Source organism: Eleutherodactylus coqui, chromosome 1, assembly GCF_035609145.1.
Source record: "Eleutherodactylus coqui strain aEleCoq1 chromosome 1, aEleCoq1.hap1, whole genome shotgun sequence".
NCBI classification, from domain to species: Eukaryota; Metazoa; Chordata; class Amphibia; order Anura; family Eleutherodactylidae; genus Eleutherodactylus; species Eleutherodactylus coqui.
Genome location: NC_089837.1, coordinates 453,849,739 through 453,862,354, shown reverse-complemented (window position 1 = coordinate 453,862,354; position 12,616 = coordinate 453,849,739). Strand labels below are relative to the sequence as shown.

Sequence of the window (12,616 nt, the reverse complement as noted above, 5' to 3'; positions counted from 1 at the left end):
CAATAAGAGTCGGCGGCGTCCTCCGGAGGGTCCTCTGAGACCACTACCGGTTCCTTCCAGTCCCTGGTCTCACTTATCAGTAGATTTCATCACTGACCTACCAGAATCCCAGAAGTGCACCACTATCTTAGTGGTGGTCGACCGGTTCTCAAAGATGGCACATTTTGTGGCGTTAAAAAAGCTACCCTCGGCAAAAGAATTTGCCACGATTTTTGTAAAGGAAATAATTCGCCTACATGGGGTTCCCCAAAATATTGTATCTGATCGCGGGGTTCAGTTTGTGTCGCAGTTTTGGCGTGCCTTCTGCAGAAACCTGGGAACGTCGCTTTCCTTCTCGTCAGCGTTCCACCCGCAGACCAATGGTCAGACTGAGCGGAAGAACCAAGACTTAGTGCAATATTTACGGTTGTTTGCCAGCGAAAAGGCTTACCAGTGGGCAGAGTTCCTGCCGTTGGCAGAGTTTGCACTAAACAACCGCCTTTGTTCTTCTACTGGGGTGTCTCCATTTTTTAGTGTATACGGTCAGCATCCTCGCTTCCTTACAGCAATCCCTACTCCGTCGCTCTGTCCGGCAGCGGATGACGCCACAGATACGCTTCGGGGAGTATGGAAAGAGGTGCAGAGAAACTTGGAGGCAGCGGGGGCCCGTATGCAGTTGCGCAGTGGGAAGAGTCTGTCTGTGTCTGAACCTTACAGGGTGGGACAGAAGGTATACCTGTCTTCTAAAAATCTCAAATTGCGGTCCCGTCCTTGAAGCTGGCGCCACGTTACGTGGGGCCGTTTGCCATCACACGTGTGGTAAACCCACTCGCCTACGAGCTGGGGTTGCCAGCCACATGGAGGGTTCACAGGGTATTCCATAAGTCGCTGCTGAAACCTTTTGTCCCTTCGGTGATACCCACCTCCGGTCCCCCTCCGCCCACCCTGGTCCGGGATGAAGTCGAATACGAGGTCCAGGAGATACTGGACTCTCGTCGGTGTCGAGGAATCCTACAATACTTGGTGGCCTGGAAGGGTTTTCCACCAGAAGATCATTCCTGGGTGGCCGCATGTGATGTTCATGCTCCCGTGTTGGTACGGCGGTTCCACCGTCGTTTTCCAGATAAGCCTGGTCGAGTTTCCGGGGGCCCGGAGGTCCCCCGTCAGAGGGGGGGTAATGTTGCCATGCGGGGCGGCGCTGGGTCCCGCGGCCGGCGCGTGCCGCTTCGGGCTCGGCTTCGGCGTCCCGGGGCTGTGCTGTCGGGGATCTCCCGGCGGCGTGGAGCAGCCAGCGTGCGGCGGCGTGGAGCAGCCAGCGTGCTGCGGCGTGGGCGTGTCCGCCCGTGGGGTGCCGCCCGCTCTCATCCACCTCCCTTGTGCAACGGTGGGAGAGTCGGCTCCTCCCACTCTCCGCCCCTGGGCGGAGGCTTTTGGTTAGGGGGCTGGCAGTGACCTGAGCTCACTGCCAGTTGTTGGTTCTGCTAGCCTCTAGTCAGGTCTATTCTAGTCTGTCCTAGTTGCTTGTCAGTATCCTTTCGTTTGCCTGTGAGCTACACCTCCAGCCTTGATTCACCTAGTAGTTTTGTTGGTCTGTTACACCTGCCTCTTCTGTCGGCACTCTGTCCCCTGTTAGTAGTTCCATCCAGGTAGTCGCCAGGTCCCTAGCCAGCGCAGGGACTGCCGCCCAGTTGTCCGCCTGGGGTTAGCCAGGGCCGAGGCAAGTAGGCAGGGACAGTGGGGTGCAGGAGATCAGGGCACCCCAACTGGCGCTCGGGGGGCAGAGTGCCGTAACAATACTATTTAAGCATCTAAAACGAGGTAAAGCTCCTGGCCCAGACAGCGTTATACTATTAAAAAATCATCACTTCCCTCTCTTGCCCCTTATCACTATCCCCGAGGAATTTATGCATGCCCATATAATGGTAATTCCCAAGCCAAACAAAGACCACACCTCGCCCAAGATTTATAGACCAATCCCAGTTCTAAACCTAGAATTTAAAATACTGACAAGTATCTTAGCTAATCGTTGAAATAATTTTCTCCCTTCCCTGACCCACAGAGACCAGGTTTGCTTTATCCCATCACAAAAGGCCTCGGACAATATAAGAAAAGTCCTCAACCTTATACAAATCTCAAAAACCACACAGAACCCCACTCTTAACCGTAACCCTGGATATTGAAAAGGCTTTCAACAGTCTCTCCTAGGATTACCTTTTCACAGTTCTGGAGAAAGCAGGCATTCAGGGAGATTGTTACAGCGCTATGCCCCCTATACTCCACCCCCTCGGCAGAGCTAAAACTCCCCTGTTCTGCAGTTCACAAAATATCTATATAAAGAGGAGCAAGGCAGGGCTGCCCCTGTCACTGGCTCCCTTTGCACTGGTAATAGAACCTCTGGCCCATACTATTAAAAAAAAAAAACCTCTAACATTTCAGGCATTATAGCGGGAAACCAAGAATCTAATAGCAACACTAGACTCATTCGCTGACATCTCAGGCCTAATAGTCAATGAGGACAAAATGGAAACCCTCCTCCACAATATTCCTCCACATACACAGAAGGTTTTAGAGCTAAACTTCGGATTTAAGGCCTGCCTACATTACATTACGTACCTGGGCATTAAGCTTACCCCTTCTCTAGAAATGGAACGATCCCCCATTATTTGCATCCCTTAGGTCAGAGATGAAGAGATGCGATCAACCTACCCTCTCATGGATAGGCCGTATTAATTCAGGTAAAAGGATTAATCTACCTCGCCTCCTATACCTTTCCAGGTGTTTGCCCATAGATGTCCCCACAAGCGATATGAAGGGGAAACAACAGTTTATTTTTCATTTTATATGGAGAAACAAAAGGCCCAGAATCAAACAAAAAGTTATGTATTATCATAAAAGGGTCAGAGGACTAGCAATCCCTGACCTGAGAAAATACTTTCTGGCAGCTCAGCTGTCACAGATCTCCCCCATATTTGCGGGTACAAGGAGACCTCTGTGGGCAGACATAGAGGCCTCTCTTCTGGCTCCAAAAACTTGGGGCAGTTTTCTGGGATAAAAATATAAAATCAGCAAGCATTCAACCTCTATCACCGCTAACCTACCACCTTTTTCTGATTTGGAGGAAAAATAGGTTTAAGTACTCCATGATGTCATCTCTTTCCCCCTCTGCTACCTGTTATCCCTAACCAAGCATTCATACCGAGCTCCCAGGAAGACAGCTTTCCATGGTGGCGAGCCGGACACATCAACTTACTTTATCACTTTATGCCACACGGTAAAGTCCTCACACCACAACAATTGATAGATACATACTCGATCCCAGATTGTCTCTGGTTTGAGGTGAGGCAAATATACAGCTTCCTCTGCTCCTTGGTTAACCCCATTAACACTACCTTCACCTGTACAGCATTCGAGAGAACCTGTATATGGGCCCAACTGCAAACCGGCATGATATCCCTATTGTATGCTAATATAAACCAGCCCCCATCGGAAGCCGAAGTTGCATTCATGCAGCGTTGGGATGTAGATCTCAGCATCTCTCTCTCCTTACCCCGATGGCAGCATTGCTGTACATTCATTCTAAAAGGTAGCCATGAAGTAGCACTTGCGGAATCCTTGCTTAAAGGTTTACATAGTTGCTACCTAGTCCCCTTAACAATATACTCGCCAAATATTTCTCTGAACTGTTTTAGAGGTTGTGATATTTTGGGATCGACATCCCATACATGGTGGATGTGCCTGGTGGTAAAGTCTTTCTGGTGCCAGGTGACCAACCTTATATCTAGAGTCCTGGGCAAAACGTTCCCCCTCTCCCTGTTGACCTGCCTTTAAATGGATACGCCCCTCGGCTTCAATAACCAACAGCATAAGCTCTCACAGCATATTTGTATGGCCGCTAGAATTTACATTGCTTCCCAATGGCTTTTACCCACTCTTTCACTTAACCCAGTTATTAAAGAATATGGAGAATGATGATGTACGAAAAACTGTCGGCCATGAGGGAAGATAACATAGAGCTATTCCTCAAAACCTGGCCTAAACCGATTTCTGAGCACATAAGGACTCAGACCAGAAACTATTCTTATACCCCCCCCCCCCCCCTCCCCTTCCCCAATTAAAAAAAAGAAAACGAAAACTAGGAGGGACATAGTCATCGAATGAGGCACGGTGGGAGAAGAAAGGGGGAGGAAGAGAGAAATGGGAATTATGTTATGTTTAGTATCTACTAAAGAAGGAGGAGGGGGACCGGGTAGAGCGGAGGGAAGGAGGAGAAAAAGTTATAGGATTTGTAAAGTATGCTGTGACAATGTGTGTGGACTCTAAATGTTTTGTTTATTACAATGTTATTAAGATACCCCCTGCGTGGGAAATGTATTAAAGCTTTCAGTATGCTAAAAGGCAAATAATTCAATAAAATATTTTTGAAACAAAAAAAAGATGCTGTCACGCTTTCGAAAGCCTTTGAAAAACCAGTTCAAAACCACGTTTGAAATGTGGCGTTTTAATAGATGCTTGTGTGAGAGCAGCCTAAGTAAGCATTGATTTCTGCTGTTGGATTTTTGTCTAATTTCTTATAGTATTCCAAATCATTAAGAATCTAAATCCTAAATTTCCCTATCCATGGCGACAATGGAACACCCTATAACCATATTCGCATGCAATTGTTTTAGTGTGGAGATTTTCAATTTATTTAGATTAGATTTTGTTTGCTTATATTCGGTCATTTTATTAAAATCCTCTAAGACCTTTTGGTAGAAGGTCTCTATAAATAAACCCTTCTTTTCTACAGGATAGAACCTACTTACCGGCTTTAAATCACTGGAAATAATTAATGTATAATATATCAAATGTAGGTTCTTCCTGTTTAATTTCTAGATCCATGTGTTTATTTTTGTGTTCTTTCTCTTATCCTCCTTGTGGCAGAAAATTTTACACATGGTTCCGGTGCTCACCAATGATCATTACGGGAAAGATTTTAAGGCAAGTCCAAAAAAAATCCCTTTTTTTTTTTCCAAAATTTGAGCTGAAACATCCGCCGGCTATTTTCATGGCCGGTCGATATGCGCTGTAATCTGATACATTAAATTCCAATGTATCAGATCACATGGGTGTAAAAACGCCTGGCCAAGCCAATATAGTGCCTGGCGTTTTTTACGTCGGGCCCAAAAGATAGTCCCGGAACTATCTTTTGGGCCGCAATACATCGGTCACTGCATGGACTCCAATGGGACCCCATGGCAGAGCCCGAACGTCGGAGGGAATTTAGCAGCATGGCCCTCTCTCTGTTCTACTCCCCCGCGTGCAGGCTCACATCTCGTTCCTCCCAACTCGTTCTGTACAATGGGGGGAGGCGGAGCTAAGACCCGGTCTGCCCTGCTCCTCCCATCGATTGCTATGGACGAGGTGCTGGCCGTAGGCGGAGCTAAACACCCGCCCTCTTCCCGACCCTTGTCCATAGCCATCAATGGGAGGAGGCAGGGCAGACTGGCACTTAGCTCTGCCCTGTCCCGCCCCCTCCCATTGCACAGAACGAGGGGGGAGGAACGAGAGGTGAGCCTGTGATGGCAAGGGAGGGGAAATGGGCCATGGCCTGGTGAGCTCGGAGCATTTGCGCCGGCCTCTCCAGGCCATATATGAATGGGCGCACAAACGTTTGATTTCTGTGCCCATTCACCAGATTTTTCACTCCCAACGTAGCGTATATCGACTTGCTGTGAAAACGGCTGGCCAATATACGCTCGTGCGAAAGAAGTCTCAGAATGTATTTTCTGCTCCAGACTTCACGTTCAGACAGAATTTCTTCGTGTTTTACATAGTCTGCAATGTTTTTTGCTAGATGATTGGTTAAGGCAAGAGAACGATAACAAGATAGAACTGTGCATATAATACATGTAGTATTGAATTTAAATTATTGATGTTACACTAATTCTGTATTGTTACAGGAAGAATGCAGAGAAGCAGCATTGTGATAATGGTGAGATGTGTTCTTTTTCTATGTAATATTTAATATTTCTTGCTGTAATGTTTATAATAGATGTGCGGCCAAAATATCTTAACCCTTTTGCTGCTGGGGGTTTTTGAACATTTTTCACCTATGTTAGCCGGGATAATGTTCATGCTTCTGACAGGCACACATAAAATTTTAAAATTTATATTACATTCTGTCTGATTGCGAGATGGGCAGAACTCGCATGGGAAAAGCTATTCATTTGAATAAGTTAGTTCACATGAGCAACTTTTGTTTCTGACGAATACTCAGAGATTTGAAAAAAATGTCCTATTTCCTATTTTCAAAAATTAGTCATTATTTTCTATCTGAGCTTGAAAAACGCATTACACTCGCATGCCATGCAATTTGCATGTGCGTGCAATGCCTTTTTCAAGCATTTTACTATTGAAACCACATGCAAATTCAGTTGGTTTTTTTCTCTTTTTTTTATGTGTGATTTAAAAATTCAAATGAAAAATGAATGCACAACTGATACAAATTATGCATTTTTATCTTTAAAAAAAAAAAAGCATCGTACCTGCAGGAAATTGCAATTTAATCACATTTGAGGGGTGCGTACATAGGTGCGCATAAAACCACACGTCTATTGAAACCAGTACCTGCAAAACATAGGACATGCGTGCACCATAGTACCGTGGTGCGTGTCAATATTCACCACTGTCACAATGTTCAGTGACAAGGGGACTCCCCGCGGGGAGTAAAGAATCTCCTGCTGTGGCAGAGGATCGCGATGCAGGCACCTTTGCAGTGATTTTTCAGGGAGGGGCTTTAAATATAAGCCCTTCCCTGAAAATCATTCCTATCTGGTGTAAAAAAAAAATTGAAATACTCACCTCTCGGCCTCTCCCGCTCAGGTCCCGTAACTGCTCTGAGTCTCTTTCAGCAGGCCGGGATTTAAAATCCCCACCTGCTGAAAGGGCTGTGTCTGATTGGCTGAGTGCTCAGCCAATTACAGGTAGCACTCTGCCATTCATTGAATGACAGCTGAGCATTGCCTGTGATTGGTCACAGCGCTCAGCCAATCACAGGCAGAGCTTGGCCATTCAATGAATTCAGCGCTCAGCTGTCATTCAATGAATGGCAGAGCGCTCAGCCAATCAGAAACAGCCCTTTCAGCAGGCGGGGATTTTCAATCCCCGCCTGCTGAAAGAGGCTCAGAGCAGTGAGGGGCCCCAAGCTGCTACACTCGCCTGAGCCCCGGCAGCTGAGTAGAGGTGAGTATTTATTTTTATTTTTTACACCAGATAAAACTGATTTTCAGGGAAGGGCCTATATTTAAAGCCCTTCCCTGAAAATCACTGCAGGGATGCCGGCGTCGTGATCCTCTGCCACAGCTGTGGCAGGGGATTCTTTACTACCTGCATGGATGAAGAAATCCGCTGTGGCAGGGGATTCTTTACTACTCGCTGGGAGTTCCCTTGTCACTGAACACTGTGACAGTGCTGTCACAGTTTTCAGTGACAAGGGAACTCCCCGCGGGGAATATTTACATGGCAGCGGCGGAGAGGTGAGAATATATATTTTTAGTATTTTTTACACAAACCAGGGATGATTTTCAGGGAAGAGCTTATATTTCAAGCCCTTCCCCAGAAATCACTGCAGGGGTTGCAAGCAGCCCATTGCTTTTAATGGAGCAGCCGCGGCCCCATTGAAGGCAATGGGCATGGACCTGCATGTACGTGGGTGCGCGGTTTTGTGCGCACCTATGTACGCACACACTCGTGTAAATGCACGCGACATGGTCAGTTTTTAATTGACGTACGTCACACTTGCCTGTATAAATGCAGCCTTACCCAAGCAGAAAATTAGACACACAACACCTCCTGAAAAAAGTTCATGATGATTTAACTTGATCATCTCCATGCAAGTTAATGCATGCAAGACAATTAATACAACGGAGGGCAATGCACAGCTACAAAAGGACCTAGATAAACTGTGGTCTTAGGTAGAAAAATGGCAAATGAAGTTCAATATTGATAAATGTAAGGTTATGCACATAAGCAGGAGAAACGGATGTCACCAATATACACTAAATGGGGTACTACTAGGGAAAAGTGATATGGAAAAAGACTTTGGGCTACCAGTGGACTGTAGACTTAACTGGAGCAATCAATGCCAATCAGCTGCTGCAAAAGCAAATAAAGTCTTGGGGTGCATTAAAAGAGGTATAGGGGCGAGGGAAGAGAACATTATTCTTCCGCTATATAAGGCACTTGTCAGGCCCCACATGGAATACTGTGTACAGTTCTGGACAGCGGTGCTCAAGAAAGATGTTGTATTGCTTGAGGGTGTCCATAGACTAAAGGGCAACTAAATTAATAAACAGAATGGGAGGACTAGAATAACCAGAGAGGCTATCAAAATTGGGATTACTCACCCTGGAAAAAAGACTGCTAAGGGGCGATCAAATAACTATGTATAAATACACTAGGGGACAATACAAGGATCTCTCCCATGATCTGGTTGTACCCAGGATTGCGACGGTAACAAGAGGGCATCCTCTACGTCTAGAAGAAAGCAGGTTTCATTACCAACACAGAAGAGGGTTCTTTACCGTAAAAGCGGGGACACTGTGGAACTCTCGGCCTGAGGATGTGGTGATGGCAAAATCCATAGAGGAGTTTAAGAGGGGACTAGATGTCTTCCTAGAGCGCTACGATATTACAGAATATATACATTAGGTGACCAGTGGGGTTGTTGATCTCAAATGTTAATCCAGGGATTACTCTGGCTGCCATTATGGAGCCATGAAGCATTTTTTTCCTCCAAATGAGCTAAATTGGCTTGTTTTTTTTTGTTATTGTCTTCCTCTGGACCAACAAGAGGGGTGGTGGGGGTTAAACAGGCTGATTGACATTGTCTTCATTCAGCCTTACATACTATGTTACTATGTAACACCTCCTGAAAAAAGTTCGAGATGATTCAACTTGATCTACCCCATGCACATTAATGCACTTCACATTGGGCCCTCACTCCTATTGTTCAAGTCAATTCTTAGTTTAATATTAAGTGTAATGTCTAATTTTGCCTGTACCAGTTCCCTCTGGTTTGTACAGTGCCATGGAACATGGTGGTGCTACATCTAAAGATCATGATATCTGTACATACACACAAGCTGACTGGTGAGCGGCTCCTGCAACGTTTTATATACTACCCTGTATTTAAACAAGCGTCTACAACATTGTGCAAAACAAGCTTTTACCTTTGTATCGCCCCTTGTGTCGCCCCCCCCCCATATCTATATGTAGCTTTGACATTAGCATACTTGAATAACCAGCCTATCTTCATTAACACAACATTATACATACCTTTTGTATGTTTTCCCATTTCCCCCAGTCAGCCATACATGTATTTACAGATGGTACAATAGTAAACCATGGAAGTATAGTTGGATAATGTGACACATTGATGCAGTTCACCAAATAAGTTAATATCTTTGCATATTTTTCATTTCTAAATTAATTTTTCGTGTGCCATAATAATGCATTCAGAACAATTTCTGTACAATTACATTATATATATTTAATATTTTTAGCAGACATGATGAATGTGCAAATAAATGAACAATCAGAAGAGAACTTCGTTGTACCTATTCATTCAGTTATTGAAGCAGAAGAGACAGAGGTCAGTAATTTTCTAAATGATCTTTAGTATATTGAAGCTACAGTCTGTATTATAGTCTAGAGCTGCAGTCTTCTGGGTGTCATTGTCACAGCCAGCCAATCAATGCTTGTGTTTACATATTTATTCCAGCTCCTCCTCATAGAGGATGCTGATTATTCTTCTAGCTGAAGGTATTTCTGGTCTAGTCAGCAGCTGTTGTCCTGCCCTACAGCTTAGATAAGTAAGGTATATTTACATCTGTTTCCTGACTCCTAGCTATGTTTGCATTGCTTTATCATCTTGTTTATAGTGTGGTTAAGTAACATCTCTGCATTTATTGTCATAGACTAGAATTACCTATATCCAGTTACCAACTAGAGCAGTGGTGGCGAACCTATGGCACGCGTGCCAGAGGCGGCACGCGTGCCAGAGGCGGCACGCTGAGCCCTCACTGCTGGCACACGTCGCCGTCGGCTGCTTACCACGTTAGTGAATACCAGCAGGGACTGCGGCTCCCCTGCTGTCATTCACTCAGCGCTCCCCTCCCCCCCCCCACAGCTCACCTGACGTCTCCTCGTAGGTTCTCTGAAAGCAGGGGAGGAGGTGTCCGGCAGCACACTGACGTCCGTGTGCACCTAGGAACAGCGCCAAACAGAGGAGCAGAAAAGTATATTGGTCTTAGGGGGGGGGCGCGCTATTACAACTGTGGGGGCCGCGGTGGGATGTCACTGTTACTACTGTGGGGGCCGTGGTGGGATGTCACTATTACTACTGTGGGGGCCGCGGTGGGATGTCACTATTACTACTGGTGGCCGCTCTGTGGGATATCACTATTACTACTGAGGGGGCCCCTGTGGGGGGGTCACTGTTACTACTGGGGGCCACTGTGGGATGTCACTATTACTACTGGGCCGCTGTGGGATGTCACTATTACTACTTGGGCCGCTGTGGGATGTCACGATTACTACTTGAGCCGCTGTGGGATGTCACGATTACTACTTGGGCCGCTGTGGGATGTCACGATTACTACTTGGGCCGCTGTGGGATGTCACGATTACTACTGGGTCGGTGTGGGATGTCACTATTACTACTGGTTCGCTGTGGGATGTCACTATTACTACTGGTTCGCTGTGGGATGTCACTATTACTACTGGTTCGCTGTGGGATGTCACTATTACTACTGGGGGCCGCTGTGGGATGTCACTATTACTACTGGGTCACTGTGGGATGTCACTATTAATACAGGGGGCCGCTGTGGGATGTCACTATTAATACAGGGGGCCGCTGTGGGATGTCACTATTAATACAGGGGGCCGCTGTGGGATGTCACTATTACTACTGGGGGCCGCTGTGGGATGTCACTATTACTACTGGGGGCCACTGTGGGATGTCACTATTACTACTGGGGGCCGCTGTGGGATGTCACTATTACTACTGGGGGCCGCTGTGGGATGTCACTCTTACTACTGGGGGCCGCTGTGGGATGTCACTCTTACTACTGGGGGCTGCTGTGGGATGTCACTATTACTACTGGGTCGCTGTGGGATGTCATTATTACTACTGGACCGCTGTGGGATGTCACTATTACTACAAGGGGCCGCTGTGGGATGTCATTATTACTACTAGGGACCACTGTGGGATGTCACTATTACTACTGGGGGCCGCTGTGGGATGTCACTATTACTACTGGGGGCCGCTGTGGGATGTCACGTTTACTGCTAAGGTCGCTCTGGGGGGGTCACTATTACCGCTGGGGTATATTTACAGGTTGCGGAAATTCTGCAGGATATCCTCAGCGGAAATTTCTGTGGCAAATTCTGCAGCATTTCTGCATCCAAAAAGCAGTCAAAATCTGCACGCTGTCTATTTTGAAGCGGCCCTGTCCTTTTTAGAATGACGGGGGTAAAATCATATGTTGTGATAAGCACCGCCCCCTGACGCGTTGGCACTTTGCGATAAATAAGTGGGTTTTGGGTTGCAGTTTGAGCACTCGGTCTCTAAAAGATTCGCCATAACTGGTCTAGAGAGTCAGGTACGCCCCAGGTTCCTGAGTGTCTCTCAGAAGGGTGGTCCTCATCAGTTTGAGTGCTCTTCTATTAGGTACAGTCTTCTCTCATTAGAAGGTTAGAGTCAGACTTCCCTTTCTTCCCACAGCTTGGTTTCATTATATAAATATTGAGTTATCTGCGTTTAGAATATTGTTTGTATATCCATCCTATTAGGAATATAAATGACAGCTGATCCAGATAAAGTATTTTGCATCCAGCTCAGATGTAACAATATGTTTAAATAGGATTATTTCCGTGTGAATGAAGGTATTCTGTATGCAGTACGGGATATAACACATCCCTTATGTTTTACAGGAACCCCTACCGTCCACATCTGGCCAACAGTAAGTTTCCATGTAAATGAAATGTGTGTAAGATGATTGATCAAGTACTGGAACACACTCAGGAATACAACACTTTGTAAAAATGTTCACGCCCCTGACTGTTGTATAGTAGCAAATGCCACACTGAAATGTTGTATTCTGGAGTATTTATTTAATGTCAAATTGTCTTCAAAGAAAGTGTTTTTGTTTGTGTTTGTGGGAAAAAATGCCCAGAGGGGGCTCATTCCTGTTTGAAAAACTGTTTATTTTGAAGTGTTTTGATATACAAATAAATCAGCATTATAATGTTGCTAGCAAGTTTGTGAACCACCTAGATTTATTCCATAGATTTTATTTATTTATTTTTTTATAAATTCTTTATTTTTGCATATAGTAGTTCTATATCAATTGGATTACAGCTTTCGAGTTCAATCTTACTCGTGTTTCCAGGCAACCTCGATATTAGGTGCTTGGGAAATTAGAGAACTTTTCAAATAAACGTAATAACATGTCATTATGGTGCATTATAATAAATCCGAACTTGCCACACGTCACGCCTTCGTCTGTAGTCCTTTCCATTATGCACTGTGTGGGGCTTCATACCTATATTCACTGTATGGTATATTCAATAGCATCTAACAAGACAAACAGGACAC

The 12,616-nt window shown here is 45.6% G+C and overlaps 1 protein-coding gene across 7 annotated transcripts in view; it reads left to right on the top strand.

Moving 5' to 3' along the window:
- Positions 1–12,616, top strand: part of LOC136582647 (uncharacterized) — a 125,156-nt gene that overhangs the window by 60,074 nt on the left and 52,466 nt on the right. For 5 of the 7 annotated variants that reach the window (XR_010787206.1, XM_066583840.1, XM_066583846.1 and 2 more), the window contains exons 13-16: positions 4,900–4,956; positions 5,919–5,950; positions 9,522–9,610; positions 11,953–11,981. Coding sequence is in view for 6 of the 7 variants with exons in the window: in XM_066583840.1 (XP_066439937.1) it covers positions 4,900–4,956; positions 5,919–5,950; positions 9,522–9,610; positions 11,953–11,981 (207 nt within the window). In the remaining variant the exon portion in view is untranslated. The remainder of the gene's footprint in view (positions 1–4,899; positions 4,957–5,918; positions 5,951–9,521; positions 9,611–11,952; positions 11,982–12,616) is intronic. The other 2 variants (XM_066583832.1, XM_066583854.1) reach the window with 2 other exon arrangements.